This window comes from Haematobia irritans, chromosome 4 (assembly GCF_050003625.1).
Source record: "Haematobia irritans isolate KBUSLIRL chromosome 4, ASM5000362v1, whole genome shotgun sequence".
NCBI classification, from domain to species: Eukaryota; Metazoa; Arthropoda; class Insecta; order Diptera; family Muscidae; genus Haematobia; species Haematobia irritans.
This window is the reverse complement of record NC_134400.1, coordinates 120,180,260-120,205,208: the sequence shown is the minus strand read 5'-3', so window position 1 is coordinate 120,205,208 and position 24,949 is coordinate 120,180,260. Positions and strand designations below refer to the sequence as shown.

General features: G+C 31.2%; 1 protein-coding gene across 1 annotated transcript in view; it reads right to left on the bottom strand.

Annotated features, from left to right (window-relative positions):
* Positions 1 to 23,966, bottom strand: part of LOC142235743 (FH2 domain-containing protein 1-like) — a 96,217-nt gene extending 72,251 nt beyond the window's left edge. The window contains exon 1 of the mRNA XM_075307001.1: positions 23,833 to 23,966. Within this exon, the coding sequence (XP_075163116.1) occupies positions 23,833 to 23,894 (62 nt within the window). The 5' untranslated portion in view covers positions 23,895 to 23,966. The remainder of the gene's footprint in view (positions 1 to 23,832) is intronic.
* Between the last annotated feature and the right edge of the window lie 983 nt (positions 23,967 to 24,949).

The window sequence follows — 24,949 nt, the reverse complement described above, 5'->3', positions numbered from 1 at the left end:
AGCAAAAACTTCATGAAATTATATCTACCCATTTTTGACGAAAATGTCTATAAATTTAATTACATGTGAACTAAAAATATTTCATTGGGAAATTTTTTACCAACAATTATTAACCATAGGAATTGTCAGCAAGAAATTGCTATCCACTTTCAAGTTCATTTTTCGTAAAAAAAATATTTTCTCATACAAAAAAATCTTATGGTAAATTGCACTTATTATTTAGAAAATACTTTACATTTCACAAGTAGTTTTATAGCATGATAAACGAATTTTTAACTACCAGTTAGGAAATTTTTTAAGGAAATTTCCATCGTATTTTGTAGGCCATGAACTAAACGATTGCTACTTCGAATTTGTAAAATTTCCTTTCGAGTAGTTAATTTTCGTTGAAGATACGAAAAATGAACTAAAATTCTGGAGGAATACATTTACAACAAGTGGAACGTACGTGTTTTTCTGGGCGGCCGAAACAAAATCGAATAAAAGCTTCCATAAGCATTTTCGTAATATTGTATCCTGACAAAAATACGGCACATTGTTGGTAGAAGACTCACACATATTGGTGGGAAGCACTTTTTGGTGATTATAGCACAATTATAATAAATTTTTTTTTTTAACATTTTTGTGAATTTCACTGGAAATCGCAAACCAAAAACCACTCAATTGCAACCACAAAAACAAAATCAGCTGTTCTCTTTCTGGCAAAATACTGGCTAGTTGTTGCACAGTTGGTGACTAACATACATATACCGAGTGCGAGTATCGAGTCACACGAATACCCCAGTAAGAACATTACCGACAAACCAAATAATTCACAATAGTGAAAACACAATAAAAGCGACAAACGCAAATACATAATAAAGTCTGTTGTAAGATAAAATGGATCCTTCCACACCATCAAGATTCAATCAGTCTGTACATCATAGGCTGCTCGATCGTGCAATAAGTACACCTAAATTAACAACCATGGAATCTCCACTTAAATTTATTCAAATAATAGACAAACGATTTGAGAAACTAACAGAACAATTGAACGCTGAATTAATCAAGTCGATGGGAAACTTGATAAGAGAAAGTGAGCAGCGTATACTGTCGGAACTGGATTCCATAATAAATGTTGTGAAAAATGATATAAATGAACTGAAATCTCGCGTGGAGGAAAGCGAAAAAAATTATAAAAAACTCGATAAATTAGAAAATGAAGTTGTCCAGCTTAAAAGAAAATTTTTAGCAAAAGAAAATTCTGTAGTTTCGAGTGGACTGCGTATCACTGGAATCCCCAAAGAAGAAAATGAAAACCTTATTGAAATATTTAGTAATTTTTGTGGGACGCTAAATATTCCCGTACCAAAAATAGAATCTATTTATCGGCTCGACAGGATAAGAAAGTACGCAGTGAGGAAAAGTTTTCAAACTGAGGATGCCATTTACATAAAACTTCACACCCCTTCTGATAAAAATTTGATTTTAAAAGAAGCAGCAAAACACCGGAAAAATAATAAGAGACCTATAAATTTGACTGATTTTGGTCTAGAGAGCACAGTCCCTGTTTATATCCATGAAAACTTAACACCTCACAACTATGGAATATTAAAATCTGCATTAAAGCTAAAACGTGATAAAAAAATCAAAACTGCTTTTAGCATGCGTGGCTTAATTTATATCAGAAAACATGATGAGGAAGAACCAATATTGATAGAGTTTCCGGAAGAATTAGACCATTTTTTTCGGCAATGCTAGTTTTATCAATACCAATGTACTATTACCATACCAGCACTTATTTCACCACTTTTTATTTTTTCATAACACGAATTGTCATTACAAAATTATGCTAATTTTTGTATTTATCTTTACTTTATTTTTTGATAAAAAAATTCTTTCGCTAAGTTTACATATTTGTTCAATTATCTACACTTTCACTAAACAACACACAACAAGTTTTAAGATTTATGCTGTGTATTATCAAGTTTGCGATGAATACGACTAACATAGATTTGGGTTCCAGAGAGGATAATTTTACAATGATGAGAATTCTGGCAAATTATACAACGGGCATAAATATTTGTCATATTAATACACAAAGTTTAAATAACAAAATCGATGAATTTCGTATACTTTTTGAACATTCAGGGATAGATGCAGTATGCGTTTCTGAAACTTGGTTTCATCCTGACTGCAATGATGAAACATACAAACTAAATGGATACAGACTTTTTAGAGCTGACCGGCAAACTAACGGAGGGGGAGTTGCTATATATCTTCGAGATACACTAAGATGTAATTTGATAGATTCATCCGAAAGCTTTCAAATTCATGAGCACTTATTTCTGGAAGTGTTATGCAATGACACCAAAATTTTACTTGGATGCATCTATAGGCCAAATCGCCAAGTTTCTATTGAGCCAATTATTTCAAAATTGGAATCCATATCGGTTGAATACAGTGACATAGTTATAACAGGAGACTTCAACAGTAATGTACTTCTGGAAAAAAATCTAGTTGATGCAATGGAAACTTTGAATTTGGTCAATTCCTGTAATCCAACACATTTCTCTACCACAGTTAATACCTTACTGGACCTGGTATTTGTGAACAACAATGAGAGAGTCCTCCACTATGATCAACTGAGTGGATCAGGTTTCTCAAAACATGATATTATATTTCTTTCATATGACTGCTCAATAACATCACAAATCAATACATATACATATCGTGACTTTAAGAGAATCAACATCTCAGCTTTGGAATGTGATTTATCAAACAAATGTTGGACCCCATTATATTTCCTCTCAACATCTGAAGAAAAAACTAGATACCTTACAGATGAAATAATAAATTTATACAACCAACATGTTCCACTAGTAATAAAGACAGTAACACCCAAATTAAGACCTTGGTTCAAGGAAGACACTAAACTGTTAATTGAGAAAAGAGACAAAGCTTATAGGCGATGGAAACGATATAAGACTCCATCTCTCTACAAGTCTTATAAAATTGCTAGAAACAAGGTAGTGGCAAAAGTAAAAAAAAGACAAAATATTGTACTACGACAACAAATTCAATGGAGCCATTGGAAGTAAGCAGACATGGAAAGGAATTCAAGAAATATGTGGCATAAAAAAACCAGTTGTTAGTTATGATATCAATGTTGATGAACTGAACGAAAAATTTGTTAATCTGCCAATTCCGGAAATCGAGGATAATATAACCGTGCAGCAGCCTCTAAATATCGATGCAGAGCAGATTTTAACTTTTTATAATGTGGAGGAAGAAGATGTACTGCGTGCCTTAATATCGATTAAGTCAAACGCTACAGGATACGATGACATAAATCCTAAATTTGTTAAACTGATAGCACCACAAATTCTAAGACCATTAACACATGTCATCAATTTCACCATAACAACTAGCACTTTTCCAAATATTTGGAAATGCTCCAAAGTCATCCCAATAGAAAAGGCCCTTAAAGAGTTTAGACCTATATCCATCCTGCCCTTTTTATCCAAAGTCTTTGAAAAACTAATACATGAACAGATTTATACACATCTACAAAACCGAAAACTTCTTTCAAATTCCCAGTCAGGCTTCAGATCGAATCATAGTTGTCTTACGGCCCTGGTTGACGTCTCCGAATCTTTGCGTTATAGCCTCGACAATAATGAAGTCTCAGTACTTATCTTATTAGATCACTCCAAGGCATTTGATTCAGTGCATTACCCTACATTGTGTCGGAAACTATCCGACATGTTTGCCTTCTCCGATACTGCTACAAGACTGATAGCTTCCTACTTAAAAGATCGCCAACAATTTACTGTACATCAAGGTCAATCTTCATCGTCGCTTCCATTAAAAAGAGGTGTACCTCAAGGCTCTATATTGGGACCACTGTTATACACAATGTATTCTAATGATTTGCCGAATGTGATCCAACACTGTAACGTCAGAATGTATGCGGATGACGTACAACTACATATTTCATCCAAAATTTCAATGCTTGATGATTGCATTTCTATGGTAAACCACGATCTCTCAAACATATTACAATGGGCAAGTAAAAACGGACTTTTATTGAACCCCAGAAAGTCAAAAACAATGATTGTTCGTAGAAAGAATGTTGAGATTAGAGATGTCAATATACACCTAGGGGGCACCCGTATTGAAATTGTACCCAAGGCAAAAAATTTGGGAGTTGTATTTAATGAACATCTCAGTTGGACTGACCATATAAACATGGCGTGCGCAAGTGTATATGCCAAGCTACGAAACCTTTGGTTAACACAATATTTTACTCCATTCAAAATCAGAATGCTATTGGCAAAAACATATTTAACTCCTACACTTACATACTGCTGCGAAATTTTTGCTGGTTGTAATGTTAGGGACGCTGACAAACTCACAAAAACATTCAACAATATAGCCAGATATGTTTATGGAATCAGAAGATTCGATAGAATTTCCGTTTATGCGTATCAAATATATAACATGCCGTTCCAATGCTATATAACATATAGAATTCTCTCCTTTTTCCATAAAATAATATACACAAAAGAACCGAGCTACCTCTATGAAAGGATAACCTTCTCTAGATCAAGGAGAGGCAGAAATGTAACCCAACAATTCCACAGGAGTCAAATATCGGAAAGACAATTCTATGTTAGAGCTATCCGTCTCTGGAATCAATTACCAAACGATACTCAAACTATCGCCAACACAGCTAAATTTAAAACGTGTTTAAAAGACTTCCTACAAAACTCTTCGTAGATTGTAAAAATTATCATTGAAATTGTGTTAAATTATTACTATGTTAAAAACTAAACTATAGAATATTTTTATATTTAAATTAAAATTAGTATTGAATAAGTTAAATGTACTAACTATTAATGCACATAACGCACATTATCCTAGTACTACGTTAATAAGATATTAGTCTTGCTGTATTAGGAATGAACTAAATAAATAAATAAAAAAAAAAAAAAAAAAAATCTTGTAATAAATTATTGTAAAAATCTTCTTAAATTTACGAGACACTTTTTATACCCTAAACCACATAGTGGTCAGGGTATAATAAGTTTGATCGGCCAAAAAATGTGCCTACCAGAAATATTGATTTTAGACCCCATAAAATATATACCGATCGACTCAGAATCACCTCCTAAGTCGATCTAGCGCTTGGTGTCCGTCCGTCCGTCCATCTGTCCATGTATTTGTTGTTCACAGGATTCCGGTCGCAATTATTAACCGATTTTGATGAAATTTTGTACAGGGGTGTTTTTGGGCACAAGGACGAACGCTATTGAATTTGGAAGAAATCGGATCAAATTTAGATATAGCTCCCATATATATGTATCGCCCGATTTCGACAAATGGGGTCACGTTGCGTTTGTTTTCAAACGGATCGTCACCAAATATGGCAAAAAGTAATCTTTTTCATCGTTCTTCAAGTCTGCAAAATTTCATTTAAATCGGTTCAGATTTAGATATAGCTTCCATATATATGTATCGCCCGATTTTCCCAAATTTGGCCATAAAAATCTTATGTATGAAGCGATCTTACTCAAACTTGGTTTACTTTAATCTTTTATGGTACTGACAATATGTGCCAAAAATTATCGAAATCGGTTCAGATTTAGATATAGCTCCCATATATATGTATCGTCCGATTTGGTCAAATTTGGCCGTAAAACCCTTATTTATCAACCGATCGCACTCAAAGTTGGCTAAATGTAATATTCTATAGCTCTAACTGTATGTGCGAAATTTCATCGAAATCGGTTCAGATTTAGATATAGCTCCCATATATATTTATCGCCCGATTTTGCCAAATTTGGCCGTAAAACCCTTATTTATCAACCGATCGTAACCAAGGTTGGCTAAATATAATCTTCTATAGCACTAACTGTATGTGCAAAATTTCATCGAAATCGGTTCAAATTTAGATATAGCTCCCATATATATGTATCGCCCGATTTTGCCAAAGTTGGCTGTAAAACCCTTATTTATCAACCGATAGTGCTCAAAGTGGGCTAAATAAAATCTTCTATACCTCTAACTGTATGTGCGCAATTTCATTGAAATCGGTTCAGATTTAGATATAGCTCCCATATATATGTATCGCCCGATTTTGAATAATTTGCCCCAAATAACCTTATGTTTGACCATATTTAGGGGCCTCATTTATTAACTGATCGTACTCAAATTTTACACAAAGTGACCTTCTGTAATATCAATCATACCTGCAAAATATTATACAAATTGGTTCAGATTTAGATATAGGTCCCATATATATGCATCGCTCGATTTTGTCATGCTCTTATTTATTAAGCTTTGTTATTCAAATTTCAAATTTTGATGTACTAGCTGATCGTATTTAGACTTACATGTAGCTCTTACATAAATCTATTGCCCTATTTGAAGAAATTTGGATTTATTACCCACAAACTAATTGACCGATTTCCTCTTTTTTAATAATGGACTCAATATTAGTGGCATACTAACTCCTTTGGTGCAAAATAAACTATAGCTCCTAATATTAGACATTTCTGCTCAGATTGTGACAAGACACCCCTTTACGTTATCCAAAACCTATACCAATCATACCCCACGAATGCTTATATTTACTAATTCAGTAGGGGTGGTTTAGGGTATAATATAGTCGGCCCCGCCCGACTTTCTACTTTACTCACTTGTTTCTGTGTATATATGTTTTTCCTATTTAGGCAAAACTGGCCGAAATACCTACATTTTCCTTATCAAATCGCCACTGCTAAGTCGAAAACTTATCAAAATGACTCAAATTTCCCTACTACTCTATTACACATCTATCGACCGATAAATCCACATAAATACACTTTTGCGAAGTTGCCTCAAAATTGGTTCATATTTAAATGTTTCCTATATTTATACCCTTCACCACTACTGTGGTACAGGGTATAATAAGTTTGTGCATTTGTATGTAACGCCAAGAAGGAGTAATCATAGACCAACCTTTTTGTATACGGATCGGCTTAGAATTAAATTCAGAGTCGATTTAGCGATGTCCGTCTGTCTGTCTGTCCGTCTGTCTGTCCGTCTGTCTGTCCGTCTGTCTGTCTGTCTGTTGATGTATTTTTGTGTGCAAAGTACAGTTCGCAGTTTTAGTCCGATTGTCCTAAAATTTGGTACAGGGTCCTGTTTCGGCTCAAAGACGATCCCTATTGATTTTGGAAAAAATCGGTTCAGATTTAGATATAGCTGCCATATATATATTTTTCACCGATCTGGTCATAATTGGCGTGTATATCAACCGATCTTCCTCAAATTCCGTACATCCGAATATTTTATGAGTCTCGAAAAACTTGCAAAATATCAGCAAAATCGGTTCAGATTTAGATATAGCTCCCATATATAGCTTTCGCCCGATTTACACTCATTTGCCCACAGAGGCCAATTTTTTGCTCCGATTTAGTTGAAATTTTGCATAGGGAGTAGAATTATCATTGTAACTATGCGTGCCAAATTTGCTTGAAATCGGTTCAGATTTGGATATATCTCCCATATAAAGCTTTCGCCCGATTTACACTCATATGACCACAGAGGCCAATTTTTAACTCCGATTTAGTTGAAATTTTGCACAGGGAGTAGAATTAGCATTGTAGCTATGCGTGCCAAATTTGGTTGAAATCGGTTCAGATTTAGATATAGCTCCCATATATATGTTTTTCTGATTTCGACAAAAATGGTCAAAATACCAACATTTTCCTTGTAAAATCGCCACTGCTTAGTCGAAAAGTTGTAAAAATGACTATAATTTTCCTAAACTTCTAATACATATATATCGAGCGATAAATCATAAATAAACTTTTTCGAAGTTTCCTTAAAATTGCTTCAGATTTAAACGTTTCCCATATTTTTTTTACTAACATTGTGTTCCACCCTAGTGCATGAGCCGACTTAAATTTTGAGTCTATAGATTTTGTAGAAGTCTATCAAATTCTTCCAGATCGAGTGATATTTAAATGTATGTATTTGGGACAAACCTTTATATATAGCCCCCAACACATTTGACGGATGTGATATGGTATCGAAAATTTAGATCTACAAAGTGGTGCAGGGTATAATATAGTCGGCCCCGCCCGACTTTAGACTTTCCTTACTGGGTTTTTACTAACATTGTGTTCCACCTCAGCGCATTAACCGACTTAAATGTAAAATCTATAAGTATTGCAGAACTCTGTACAGATCTGCTCAGATATACAGAATATATGTGTATGGATTCATATAGCATACAACACATTGGACGGATTTGATATGGTATCGAAAATGTGGACTTACAAAGTGGTGAAGGGTATAAAATAGTCGGCCCCGCCCGACTTTAGACTTTCCTTACTTGTTTTAATATGACTTTCTTTTAAAAAGAATTTTTTTATGTATATTATTATTTGTTAATTAATTATTTTGGAAACCAGTTTAATGTTTTTCTTTGTTGTAAAAACAATATTTAATTTCAGAGCAACTCCTGATGGATTCGAACAAATTAAAAAAATAGAGAATTGGTAAGTTTTCTTTTAAAAATTGGCTTTTTTCAACTAGAATATTTACGTTTTTGTGACCTTTTGATCATCAAAATTACAGGTTTTTAATACCTTATTTTAGTATTTCTTTAATGAATTTTTTTGGAAACCAATATAATATTTTTAATGTAAAAACAAATATTTAATTTCAGAATAAACCCTTAAAAATTTTGACAAATTTTTAGTACTCCTTTGCCTGTAATTTAATAGTGAATTGGTAAGGATTCTTTAACTTTCTTTTAACCTTGGACAGTCATCCTTATTTTTTGTACATTAACGTCATCCTTCGTCATTTTGACTACGGCTGATTTCAAGACGCTATAATTTTCATCGTGAGCGAAAAAGTGAACCAAACTTGAATTTATTTTCTTATTCAATTTGGTTTTAAGTAGTATAAAACAAAACTTCATAAAACGGTCGAATTAGTATAACTTAAATTTATCATTTCCCAATAGACTAAAATGCCTTTGTAATCGAAAATGAAATTACGTGTCGTCATTTTGACGAATGATGACTGTCTAGGGTTATCAAGAATATTTGGTTCTTTATGCATATTATTATTTTTTTATTAGATTTTTTGAAAACCTATTTAATAATTTTATTTAATGTAAACAATAAATATTTAATTTCAGAGTAACCCAAATAAATTTGGACAACTTTTTATATTTCCCCTCAGCGTACAATTTAATAGAGAATTGGTAAGTTTTATATTAAAACTTTGGCTTTCTTTCAACTAGAATATTTATTTTATTATATCCTTCACATCGATAACAACACAGTTTTATGAGTTTATATAGAATACTTCATTATTTCTCTAATTGTTTCAGGTATAAATTTTATGAGATACGTTTTCAAAAGAAAGGTTGAATTCCTTACACAATTTGATAAAATGCCCCCAAATATGGTAAGTTACAAGCTAAAATGATGAATTAAATAACTATATTTCATAACATGGTGTTAATTTTTAACAATTTTCATTATAGCTTCCATTTTTTTCCAGCAAGATATGTGAAAAAATTACCTACGATGAATAAAAAAAGGATAAGTCAAAATGTCCAAACAGCGAGTTCAAATGAACTTCTATCTGTTCCACGAGGTCACCATTTTTATTCACAAAAAACATTGAATTAAGAACTTTCATCATAAGTTTTTATAATAAAGTACTTTTGCTTAAAGAAAATTTAATTTTAATGTATGAAAATTTTCATAATAGTAAAACGGTTTGTTGTTCCTTTAATTTTTTAATTTCTCTGTACTGTCGAATGATTGATTTAAAAATAGTTTAGTCGTCGACAATTTAAAGAGACTGTTAACCAATTTTTATTATCGGGTTTCCCACAAAATAAGCAAGTAAACCAAAATAATACTGACTTTTTAACTTGGTAGGGGTATATAGATCTTATGGTGTTTTAAAAATGAACTAAACTACATTGTTATATATGAACTAAAATTTAAGAGAATTATAAACTAGACAAGTTGAAAAAAATTTTAAGGGCCAAATCATGGTCAATATTACTACAGTTTAGTTCATTTTGCAATGGAAAAGGGTTCACTGTTTTTTTCAGTGTACAGCTATATGACGTTTTCGACGTTAACAACTTTTTGAGAGTATAAAACACCAAAAAATGCTATACGAACCATCTCTGATCCGGATCCTTCATTGATGCGCACCATTTCAACAGACGTTGCACTGAATTTGCATCACTTCTTAAGCTGTGATCCGAATTCAGTGTTTTGAGTGAGGATTCGAAAATTGTGTGATATTTTGCCAAATAATTAATTTTTATAATTTTTTATGATTTTAATGCATTCTAACGCTTGTCTGAGTTTGAGACCAAATATTTTCAAAACTTCCCAATTTTTCTAGAATGAATTTAGACAAAATTTAAATAATTTTGACCAATTTATTAATCCTTACTCTGTTTTTAACCTATTTGAAACCAAAAATGTTAAAATTACCCATTAAAAATATGAAAAAGTTATAAAAAATTTAATTAAAAGAACTTCCTGCACCGAAAAAAAGTTTACAATTTTTTATGAAAAATGAACTAACCCATAGTAAGAATGACCATGATTTGGCGCCAAAGATTTGTTTCATCTAGATTAGTTCAGCATTTTCTTATAAATTAGTTCATGTATTGCATCGTATTTTAGTTCATTATTACTATGCTGTGGCAAACTCATTCAAAATATTCCTGCTATCCGGAAAAATGAACAATTTTTTGGGAAACCTGTATTAAGAAATTGGTTTGAAATAAACTGTTTGTCAGTATAATTTTCGAAAAAGTAGAGAAATTGAGGAATCAAAGGTACAACAAGCCTTTATACAACTAAGAAATTTTTCATGCAAAACAAGTCAATTTTCTATAACTACCAGTATTTTATTTCAAAAAATTATTATTATATTATACAAAACTATGGCTTAAGATATACAATAAAGGAAATATTTTTATTCGTACGTTGGATGCAGTTACTTGTCGGTAGTTAGTAATTGCTTCTTCAAAAGAGTAATATTCTATGCTATTAGGACTAAACTAGTTAATTAATTTAAATTTCCATGTTTTCTATCCATGTGAAAGATATATGTGGCATAAGTTGCTATATTCATTGAATTGTTGTCCAATTTCATCGATTTTGGCTAACTTTTGTTGGGCGGATTTGTCTTATAAGCATCTGAAATTGCAAAGTTATACAAAATATAAGAAAAATATTATCAAATTCTATCGTACATATTGATTTTTAACTTACGGTTTTCAAGAGTACTTCTTAGAGCCAATAAGGATATCAGCTTAGTTAGCATTAAACAGTAAGAATATTCCAAAAAATTACCATTACAAGGCCTGTCTACCTGCAAGTGAAAATAATTATTTTTAATAAATTGAAATTTTAGTTTTATTAAAAACGGACAAAATACCGTTTATTACCACCACTTACCACATTGAAAAACCCATCCTGTACACACAAAAATATTTTTTTCAGATTCAATCACAAAATTAATTGATCCAATTAATTTTTTAATTGAAATGTCTTCAATCATAAAAATGACAGCATCAATCACAGATTTAATTGATTAAAACATTAATTGATTTCAATAGCAAATTTCAATTAATTTTTTAATTGATTCAATTAAAGTTTTAATTGATGTTGATTGCAAAATTCAATTAATTTTTTAATTAAAAACGAAACTATTTTTAATCGCTATAGTATATTTCAATGAGTTTCTATAACTATTTTTAATAAATTTTAGTTTGATTTAAAAATTCATAGTTTCAATTTCTTTTAATTAAGATTTAAAAAATATCCAGAATTAAGTGTCTTACTCTTCCAAGTTTGATTAAAAAGTTAATTGTATCAATTAATTTTTTAATGGAAAATTTAAAAATGTCAATCATTGACTTAATTTTTCTAGTTTGATTAAAAGATTAATAGTATCAATTAATTTTTTAATTGAAAAATTTTCAACTTCAATCAACTTTTTTAATTGGGAATATTTTGGTGATATTTTTTTCTGTGTAGGTACATTATTAGAATCACATCCATGGACTAAAGGGACGTTATTGAAATTATTCTCAGACTATAAATAAAAAATATTATATCAAAAGACATAATTTCCACTTGTCAGTATAGCATTTAGTATTTAAGGTGGATATTAAGTTCGAGTTTATCGGCTGAAATCGCAATTTTCATGATAAGTTTTCTTTAATAATCCATTATAAAAAAAATAATCTTTATAAAAAACTTGGTTTGTGCTATTCTCCATCAAGTTATATTCAAATTTGTATCGAAGACGTATAATTTTATACTTTTCTTAGTGATTTATTTTTAATTTTAGTGGCTAAACTCGAACTTAGTACTCATATGTAGGAATTGCTGTAACATAAAAAATATAGATTCAAAAAACTGGTTTCATCTCCAACCTGTGATCCAGATGTAGAATAAATATAGATCATCCAGTTCCTTAATCTGTTATTTGTTTTTATCAATAAAACGCGTTTTTGATTTCTCTAACATCACATCATTCAATTCTCAGTTTCTAAAATGTTTCGAAATAAATGTATTTTCATTAACCCTCCGATGAGTGAGAAGGTTCAAACTGAAATTACCCCTACTTCGGCCACTACAACCCACCCCCAAAGTTACTCTGTATTCCAAGAGTATTTTGTTGCGCATCTTTTGAGCAAAAAATCAATCCGATCGGATCATTACTTTAGGAGTTATTGAGGTTTTAGTGAGAATAGTACGCGTGAATAGGTCCATGGACCTTGTACTGAATTTCACTAATACATGCATGTTTTTTGGCATCATTATAATTTTTTTATTGTTGTAACACATAATTTACTTGTTCTGAACACAAATGCGTTCAATCATGACAGAAGAAATATTTAATTCACTTAGTGCTACGTGAAACAAACCGTAAAGGCAGGGAGGTTACAGCTGCATGGAATTTGGCGAATTCCAGGAAGAAAAAGGAGTGGAAGCCAGTGACAGTGAAAGAGTTTGACGCCTTTGTAGCTATTCTTTTGTATGCTGGACTCACAAGCTCAAACCATGAACAAACTATGGAATTATGGGACGCGACGCGTTGCCCAATATACAAAGCTGCGTTGTCGTGCGATCGCTCCATGTGTATAAAGCAATTTATTCGATTCGACAATGGAAACACTCGACAACAGCGACTCATCAACAGCAAAACTGCGGCTATTGACGACATTTGGGAAGGGAATGATATATTTTGGAAAACTGCGAAACCAACAACGGGAGATAAACCAAGGGCAGAACGTAGTGCTGGATCTTGTGGAAAAATATTTAGATGCTGGCCGTACTATATACGCGGATAATTTCTTTACCACTCTTGACTTGGCGCGTTCAACGTTCATTATTTGGGTTCAACGAGGGGGATATATCGTTATGCTCATACGTGCCGAAAAAAAAAATAAAGTGGTGAACGTGCTCTCCACAATGCACTACACCTGCCTCGTTGACGAGCAAACCGAGAAGCGGAAGCCCTATGCCATATTAGATTACAACGCCAACAAATGCGGCATTGATACCATGGATCAAATACTAGGCACTTACAGCTGCAAAAGAGCAACACAACGATGGCCGTTGGCCATGTTTTATAATATGCTGGACGTCGCTGCATTGGCTGCTTTTACAATTTACAACGAAATGAAGCCTATAAAAAGGATTGACAGACAGCGGTCGTTCTTGTTACTGCTAACGAAACAATTGGCCACACCAAATATCGAAGAACGTGCCCTGAACAACCATATAACCTCATATCCAAGGATACGCAATGCGATGGAAGCATTCGATGTCAGGGTAAGAAAAACATCTTCAAATTCAAGAATAGAATATATATTTATTTGTTTTTTTTTTTTTATTTTTCTTTTCATTTCAGGTATTACCAAGACCGATGGAAGGCAATGTACCGTCGTTTGCGGCTAGATCAAGTAGACCGTCATGTAGGCTTTGCCGTTCTGAGTACGGGCGGCAGCGGAAAACGCGGACATACTGCTTCGGCTGCGGCAACGCTGTTTGCGGAGAACATAGCACACTTTTACATCGCTGCAACACTTGCGCACCGGGCAGGGGACAAGAAGTACACGCTCAACAACAATAACTTTTAAATTTTTTTTATAATAGTCTTAAGAAAATTCAAGCAAAAAAATAAAAAAAAATTGGAAAAATTATTTTTGTATGTAGAATTTAGTTATAAACAATAAAAACAAAATATCAAAAAAAAAATTATATGAAAAAAACATGATTTACAAAAAAAGGTCCGTAGGGACCTTTTCACACGGCCGTGAAGTTCAGAACTGTCACTCATCGGAGGGTTAATAAACACCAATACCGCACGTACAATTTTGCAAAATTAAATCCACGTGTGAACTTCATAAATGCATCAACAGAACTGAATGCAGCAATAAAACTCAAAGCCACAAATAGTCATAAAGATACATACCTGCTGTAAAGAAAAACAACTCCACACACACACACACACGATCCCTTTCAGATCTCGCTATTGCAAGAAAACAACTCTCACCACAAAAGATACCAACAATACACGAGGAACATTCCATTGTCTCTAGAATCAAAACAACCAACAACAGCATAAATGACGCAATAACAAACACAAACAATCATACGAGATATACACAAAATGTCTCTAAAAACTCCCTCACATGATGCAATGATTTCATTCCCAGCAAAAACTCTCATTACCCGGTAATCCTGTAGGTAAGCCTATTTTAAAATTAATAACCACTTATTAATTGGCATCGCTTCGGATTACATTTATATACGCATGTCCTAGAAGGAAAGTACTTCTCCCCAGGCATACTTTCGGCCATAAAATAAGTAGTGGATTTAAAGCATATAATCACCTAATATGTAATGACTTATTCGTGGATACACCAAAGCTTGCAAAATAGCCACTTATTGTCTCAGGCAACCAAATCTCGAAAATATTGATTTCTATCGCCGATTACATTGGATCAAAATATGACGAGTGATGCTGTAATAGGAGAACTACTTGAATAGAAAAGAATGTATAAATAAACAAAAAATCTAATAAATAATCTAAATTACACGCAAATTAATTTCACACTTAAAATAGAAATAAATGTAGGTTGTTTAAGGGAGTTGGATTCGTGAATTACGTTATAATATATCCAATAGCCAATTCACATAAGGTTCGAAATCGACTAAAAGTGGATTTTAAGTCTCTTTTTTATAAGGCAAATGGCATTTGAAATTTAGTTTAAGCGCATTTTGGAAGTGTAATGTCAATGAGGTATAAGAAAGCATTTATTTAAAACATAATATGATAATGTCATTAAACACAATTATTAGGAAATATTTGTGATAAAAATTTCTTAACGGAAAAATTTTCAGAATTACCGTTACATTACATATTCTTATTGATTTTTTATGTAAGTGCTCGATTATGTGAATAATTATACCTAATGGTACCATCATTTATTCTATTTTATTAATTCGTTAACTACAACTACCTAAAAATTTGAGAATAACAATTCGAAAATTACCGAGAAGTATTTATTTTTGTCATTACAAGTTAGTCATTATAACTCGCCGCAATGTAATACAACGCGTAATGACAGCTTTACTCCTGGTAATGTCAATTGTAATGAGATGTGGTTACCTAGTTTTTGCTGGGATTACTCTCTTCTCACTTCATTTTCCAGTACCACGTTTATTGATTAGTTGGAATTCTATCTATAAGTTAAGGTAAAATATATACCAAATTTATGAGGAATCTATAAAAAATGATAAACACCCGGCAAGGATTATATTAACTACTTTTTATTCTACTTTATCTAAAATTTTCAATGTGAGGAAAACACTCCAACTTGTAATAAAAAGGGAAATAATCTGTAGGTAGCCATCATACGAATCGGTAATGTCGTTAATTTAATTTTTACTGCAAAAATTTTTTTCCATACAAAATTTTTTCTTAGTAAATTGTCCACATTTCGTAGTAAGATTTTTATATTGCCCATGTATTTTTATAATAGAATCAACGATGCATTAACTACTGTGTTGGAAATTTATTTAAGGAAAAATCCTTCCCATTTCGTAGTTAGTGAACTAAAAAACATTTACTGAATTTTTATAAGTTTTCCTTTAGCTAAGTTAATTTTCGTTGTGGTTACGAAAAATTAACTATATTACAGTAAATTTGTTGACCTATGTGGAAGTTAAAATTGTCCTTAAATTTACAAGACACTATTTTTCTGTGTGTGCAGTTAAAATAAAGGACATCTTTGGGAGAACAGTTTTGAAAGTGCTTTTAAAGTTGTTCCTTCAGAACAACTTCCAAATTTTTTACTGGGTATTATTGGACAAATCGGGCAACATTTACACAAGACTGAGCCTTGTTTAAACGTGAGCCTCAACTACATTTGCCTAAACCAGAAATACATATATATGAAGGCTTTATCTAAAACAGAACCGAATTGGATCTAATTCGAAACACTTAAATATATTCTCTGTGTAAAATTTCAAGTTAATTGCAACAAAATCCCATTGAAAATGGGTAAAAATATGAAATATTCTACCCTATTTCCCCAAATCTGGTGTACAAATATATAGGAGCTACACCCTCAAAACAAAAGTCGCCTCTGTAACATATACTTCCAAACATATTATGCTTCAAGCATATATATTTTCAGAATTTGTTCAAATAAAAAAATTTTATGTTTATGTTTCACCCTAGGCATATCTTTGTTTAAGGCTCCAAATCCAATTTCTAAACATTTGTTTGCTTGCAAAATGCAAATGTAAAGTTAAAATACAATTAAGCACGTATGTTTGTAATTTATTTATCCACTTCTCTCCGGGAAAAAATATGTCAGTTCCAAAAATTAATTTTCTGACATTTCGTTTTGATTTTCAGTCAGTCCCAAACACTAGTTTTCCGGCGTTTGCTTTTGTGTTGCTCGTAAAGAGCAATGCTGCTCAAAGTTAAATTTCGTATTTTCGCGCTTTCGGCCACAATTTATTGTTCAAATATGAACTTTTAATATATTAATTTATTTATGAATCCTCTGGTGCATCATAAACGTTCTAATTTTGTGTAAAATTTGCAAACTACAAAAAAGAAAACGAAAAAGAATGTAAGCGTGCTCTTATTTTCTTCGTTTATTCTTAATATTCGGAACTGTCAAACATTGTTTGACTCCGATGGATCATCTATCTATATTCTATAATCTATGGGGTTGACTAAAGATATCAATATAGCACAGCGAGAGAATCAAAGGCAATTGGTGGTTGCTGTGAAAATGGTTACACTGAAAAACAGTGAACCCTTTTCCATTGCAAAATGAACTAAACTGTAGGAAAATTGACCATGATTTAGCCCTTAAGATTTTTTTCTGCTTGTCTAGTTTAAAATTCTCTTAAATTTTAATCCATTTATGGCATTGTATTTTAGTTCAATTTTACGCCACCATAAGATATTTACACCCCTACCAAGTTAAAAACCTGTATTAGTTGGGTTAACATGACTACTTTTTGGGAAACCTGATAATAAAATTTAGTTAATATTCTCTTTAAAATATCGACGAATAAACTATTTTTAAATAAATCTTTCAAAAATACAGAGAAATTAAATGATTAGAGGAAAAACAAACCGCTATACATTAAAAGTAAACCTTCTTTAAGCAAAAGTACTTTATTATAAAAACTTATGAAGAATGTTCTTCATAAGTTTTTGTGAATAAAAATTATGGCCACGTGGAACAAGACAGTACACCCTCACAAAAAATCGCTTCTGTAACATATGCTCCCAAACATATTTTGCTTCAAACATATACATTTTTGGGTATTGCCCAAACATTTATATGTTTTATCTCTTCCAATATATAATATGTTTGAAAGCATATTGGTCTAAACAATATATGTTTGGGTAGTCTAAGTTCCAAACATTTTGTATTTTTGCATCCAAATTCAATAATGTTGTCTTCCAAAAAACAATATGTTATTATGTGAACATATAATATGTTTGGAAGCATTTTGCACCCAAAAATATTATATGCTTAAAAAAAATTCTCCCAAACAATATTGTTCTCAAAATTTTATTTATTTATTTATATATTTACAATCATAATAAATTATGAAAATAATCAGGTAATATAGGTGCTAACAACATAGGTTTTCGACCTGAATGCTCAAAATTTTGTTTCTGCCTAATTGTATATTCCTTTCTCACTTCCACGAGATTTTTTAGTTCTTAGCACTTTTTTCTGTGATACAAACATTGTAGAAGAAATTATTCAATTTTATGATTTTTTTATTTTAATTTTACCTTTTGCCGGACGGGGATTCGAACAGCGGACCACACAGTTTGTAAGGATCAAAGAAGTAGCAGATCAATTGCCCAAGGAAAAATAAAATGTTAATTTTGTAATAACAAGCAACCACCACCAACTTAATTCAATATCGCTCCCTGTTAAATAGCGCTCCAAGCTACTAAACACTATATGTTTATAGGCTATTTCTAAATTAATATATGTTTGCATCCAAGCATATTATATTTACAAACATTTTATGTCCCAAACATAATATGTTCTAACATATTAACATATATGTCCCAAACATGTTATGCTAGTTTATGAACATTATATGCTTGCACTCAAAAATATTGTGTTTAAAAATTTGTGTTCCAAACATATAATGTTTATAGCCAAACATATGAAAAACAGTCTTTTTCATCCGTGCAACAATTGACCAAATATCTTGGCGAGATTTAACCAATATCCTTGCACTGAAAAAACAGTGAACCCACCAGGAAAGATAACTTTCGATTAATTTTATAAAATTTTTAACTTTTTTATAAAATTTTAACTAAACGGTATTACAAGCGCTGGCATCACTCCGATATGGCAAAAATAAGTAAATATTTTTCGACAAATTCAAGAAAATTTGTTAGACATAACTAAATTTTTTCAGTAGTTAAAGAAAATTTTGTAGTTTTAAGAGAAATCTTGGAGTTCAAAATTGCAAGAATGTCTTTAGTGACATACGAAGTTCATGATGGACACATTTTTGGTAAAATTTACAAATTTAAAGAAATAATGAACTGTTTTGTAAGAAATACGAAATTAGGAAATGTTTATGCTTTATTTGTGTATAACTTTTTCCCGTTTTTTAGTTCATTTAACTAACATACGCAAAAAATTATCTGACTAAAATAAACTTTTTCCAAACATAATGATTCTATGAACTAATATAAAGTTAATATGGCTTTAGTGAAATAGAGAGTTCACTTTTTTTTGAGTGTGTAAAATCGCCACTGCTGAGTAGCAAAAATTGTAAATATTACTCAAATTGTCCTATATCTCGAATACATATGTATCCCCCGATAAATCATAAATGCTATTTTGTACAATTGCATCAAAATTGCTCGAGCTTTATAATTCCCATATATTTTTACTAACATTGTGTTTCATCCCAGGGTATTAGCCGATTTAATTTTTAATTCTAGCGATTTTGTAGAAGTACAAAAAATTGTCTCCAAATCGTTTCAGATATAAATCAGATATGGTAACACAAATTTTGGTATACATAATGGTGAAGGGTATAATATAGTCGGTCCCGCCCGACTTTAGACTTCAATTACTTGTTTTATATTAAATTGGTTTCCAAAAAGTTCTAATTAAATATTTCCAAAAAAAATAAGAATAAAATAATGTGTTTTTGGCGATATAAAGGTCATAAAAACGTAAATATTTTAGTTAAAAGAAATATAAATTAAAAAAAAAAAACTTACCAATTCTCTATTAAATTATACGCCGAAATATAAAAATTTGTCCGATCCATCTGTGGTTAGTTAATTATCGAAAAAGATAATTAACTAAAAATAATATGAATAAAAACTTTAAAAGAAAGTCATATTTTTAAAAAGAATACTTACCAATTTACGAATAATGGAATAATATTAAATTAGATTTCTATAAAACAATTTCAATATACTTCCCATTTCATCATTAAATATTGAACATTCGTAATGACTTTTTTTAAGCTTCCGATCACCATAGTACATCTCATCGCTAAAGTATTAATAACTCACTTAAAAGGTTTAATCAGCAAACGCTAATATATCTCAAAAAACCAAAATAGTCCATACCTTTATATACCCTTGTTGCATACCTATTAAAAAGATACAACAGCCCACGCCAACTATACAACTGAAGCATGCCAAACAAAAACGGGCAAACCCAAACATTCCTATAACCACTAAAACACATGTGCCTTCATTGAAAACAACAAGTCATCCAGCCAAATAAACCAAAGATAATAAAAGAGGAAGATGGGAGATTGGCTTGCGTCATACCAAATGTTGCATTTACCAGATTAGTTTAATACATGTTTGTAATCATTTAGTTGTTTTTCGTTTTTATTTTTTAAATGAAAAATTTAATTTTCTTAATGAAACAATGTTAAATTTTAGGCAACAACAAAAAAAATTACATTTTCCCCTTTATGGAAATTTATTTCGTGCTCTTAATTTCGTTTTATTTGCATTTTAATGCTATGTCAATACTTGTCGTATACGCGTTTTGTTCGAGTATTAAACTAATGTGGTAAATGGTTTGATGTGCTCAGTAGCCAATCTCCCATCTTCCTCTTTTATTATCTTTGAAATAAACCATCCACGAATAACAAACACACACACAAACCACTGAAAGAACAAAAATAAAAACAACCCCACGCTCAGATATACACAACATATCCAGCACTCGCTGCCATTTCTCATTATTGCATTGCTCTCACTCTCAAACAAAATTCAAGTAACATCATCTTTACATTAATCAAATTCCACTTTGTCGAGAAAGATCTCTGTACTACGCATTAGTTCATCGCATCTGCTGGCAGTTTATTCTAAGAATAGTCGTAAAGGCAAATCAGTTTAAGAACGATGAAAATTTTAACTTAAAATTAACAAAAACTTCAAGTTCATTTTTCGTAAAACAAAATATTTTCCCATACAAAAATGTCTTATAGTAAATTGCACTTATTATTTAGAAAGTACTTTACATTTCACAAGTAGTTTTATGTTATGACATGAATTTTTAACTACCAGTTAAGAAAATGTTTAAAGAAATTTGTATCGTATTTGGTAGGCCATGAACTAAACGATTGCTACTTAAAATTTGTAAAATTTCCTTTCGAGTAGTTAATTTTCGTTGAAGATTCGAAAAATGAACTAAAATTCGGGAAAATTCTTGTAATAAATTATTCTTAAATTTTCATAAATTTACGAGACACTTTTTTTGTGTATATGTTGTTTCGGAAAACTATGCTTGTATGAGTTAATTTGTTGAGGCTATACGCTTTGCATGTTAAAAAGGCTTCGCCAAAAAGTTGATATGCTTAAATCTAAATATTATTTAAATTGAATATTAAGTCTAAATATTATTGAATTGTTGAATTTCTTCGAAAATCTCAAACTTATATTACCAAAAACATTTTTTGTTACAAAATTTTTATTGTCGAAAATAAAACATTTTTGATCCAAAAACACATTCCATTTCGATTATATCAAGCACTGTTCTTTTCTGATTTTAAGTCTTTAATAAGACACATTTTGAAGTTTCATAGTAAAAATTTAATCGGAAATTTTTTCGAATATATATTCCAAGCATGGATTGAACCCACGACCCTCTGTATGCAAGGAAGACATGCTAACCATTGCTCGGCGGTGGCCAAATAAATGTTTCTGTTAAATAAAGTTTTGTTTGAAACGGCTCGTGGACGCGCAAAACTATACTATATAAATATAACTGTTTGACTGTTTGCGTTGCTTGTGCGTTGATGTCTATAGCAATAATTGCCTGTTGATGGTAATAACAGCTACGTGAACATAACTCTCGAATTTTTAGATTTAATTTTGACAAAACAACATACAGTGACGCACATAAGTATTGACGCACCAAACAATTTTGCTTAAAAACCACACTGAAAAAAATATTGTCGTGAGGTCAAAGATTTCATGTCTTTAAAATACGAATGCAAATATTGCTTAGCATAGAAGATGCATTTCTCTATAAAGTTATAAAGTTTTTTCCTTGTCCAAAAGTCTATAAACTTTTCAATGAAGTCGTATTGTCCTTATAATAAAGTGATTTCACTTAAAAATGAAAATGACGGACGAACATCGCTAAATCGACGAAGAATTTAATTCTAAGACCATGAGTCACGGACTATTCCTTCTTGGCCTTACATACAAATGCACAAACTTATTATACCCTGTACCACAGTAGTGGTGAAGGGTATAAACATTTGAAAAAAATATTGGTTAGGGTTTAAAAATGTACTTTTGAAGGGTTTTCGTTAAAACTAAAGGATTCGATGAAAAATTATTAACAAGATTGTATTCAGTAAGAACACAATCTTGTTTGGGAGGAGATGTTTCCAAGTATATTCGTTTTTTTTTTTGGATCAATGTGCTTCCAAACTAGAGTTGTGCACGTGAGTAATATTTTACTCACACTCACGACGGAAAAACCTTACTCACGCACGATTTTGTTTGGTAGGTCTCACGCTCACGCACACCCAAAAAATTTGTACTCACGCACACTCACCCAAGAAAATGTCGTGACTCACGAATAATTTTATGTGGAATTTGCCTGAGGGACGTGTCTGAAATCATTAGCACGATTAAAATCGAGAGCGTTATTAAACTCTTAACATCGTAGGAGTCACTAAAATTGTAAATAAATTTAACTCTTAAGCATTTTATGTTGGTGAGGGGGACTATTTTCGTGACACTCACGAAGATGTTATTTTCGATACTCACGCTCTCGCACGACATTTTGGTTTGTTAATCACGCTCACTCACGCCGTTGCCATGAGCGTGACTCACGCGTGAAATTTTAATTTTTTCGTGAAATTTAAAAATTTTCGTGTGTCACGACAACTTCGAGTCACGTGCACACCTCTATTCCAAGCACATATTGTTCACATTCACATAAAACAAACATCATAATGTTTCGGCAATATCCAAAAATATATGTGCTTCCTGCAAAATATATTTGCGACATATGTTAGAGAAGCGATTTTTACGAGGGTTTACTATTTACTATATGGGGTATATAGAACCACTATTTGTGGCAAATTTCTTAAAATCCTATTTTATTCGTTTACCATTAAAAGCCGACATATCACTCGTTCAGTACATTTAGTCACGTCTACGTAACGATTATATATAAATATATACGTATTGTTAATGACTTAATCGAGATCCTATTATGATTGGTATCAACGATTTTACAGCTAGAATATAAAACCACAAACGGCAACAATATCAAGATGGAACTATATATTTGCAAGCATATTCTATAAAAGAAACTTTATAAATTATTTTTGTTGCACAGATATAAATTAGCTTACGATTGCTAATCCGGTAAATAACCTTTGATTTTTTTTTTTTTTTGAATTCACATTTTTTTAAAATACACATTTTTTTACAAAAAACATTGTTATTAAAATAAATATTTAAAAAAATACGCTTATTAATGTTGTAAACATATTCTATAATGCAATCAATGGTATACATTGGTATACAGTTTTTTAAACGAAATCGAACGCGTTGAGTTTTTTTAATTCCATTTTTAAAATAATTTTTTATTATATCATTTACATATTTTAAAATTGCAAACAAAGACCACTTTTTCCAACACTTGGAGATGTTTTATTATTATTGATTATATAATAAAATACCAATTGCAATGCGAACCCAACCCAATTTTTAACTTACATATTTACAAGTTCTGAACTATGCCCATTTTTATTGGAAAATATTTGAGTTTTTTTCTCCATTTTAGCAGAAGATTTGTGTCAATGAAAAATCCGTATAAAGACAAATGTTTTTTTAAGCGACCTGTTCTTAAAGCTTCGAGATGTATACTAATATTTCTCATATACCGGAGATGAATTCAGCCATTCGAAACTGTTCATTTGTGGTTGAAAATCTCTCCAAAGACGTACACCCAAAGAAATTTGTTATTAGACCCAGCAGAAAAATCTTCTAAAACAGCAAAAAGTCTGCTGAAAGAAGTTAATGTTTGCTGAAATAACAAAGATTGTCTGCCTTTTTAAGCTAGATTACACTAAAATATATTTTAGTTTGACTGAAACAAAGAAAAATTATAAACTATGGACTATCGAAAATCAATAAAACAATATATTAATAGTGTGTCTGTATTAAAGCATAACAGCAAACAAAATGTTTGTTGATTGCATTTAGGGTGTTTTTAAAGTGAAGGAATATACAAAGACCTTGTATATTCCTGGTCATTAACCCTGCTATTACGTTGCGGTAATTTGATAACCCAAATCGTATTTATGTATATTTATTATATTCCACATTTCTTACTTGTGGAATATAATTAAAAGTTCTTACTACTCAGTGCATGAATTTTTGAAATTACTGATTTCAATTAGATTTATTAAAATATTATGTTTGTAAGACTTTTCATTGTAGGTGTCTACAAATAACAGGTTGGGGTCAATTTATGACCCCATATTTAATATATGTCTACATTGTATTTTTTCATTTCCCTTACACATTTTTCGTGTTTTACATTGCAACAACCCAAAAATGAAGAACAAGAAGATTTATAGGTAAATATTTGTATTCCTGTGCGATCTTTTGCGATCGTAACATGTGAAGCTATTTTCTGGTTCTTTCCAACATCGTATAGTGATCAGTAACTATAGCAATTATTTTAGTGCCAAAAATAAATGATGGATGATGAATGAGTCTAGACGTACCATAAGTATAAGTTATTTTTTAAATTCATAATTTATGTACTATAGTTTTTATTTACTCCGAATACAATGTTTGAGTGGACAAATGAGTAAACACGAAATTG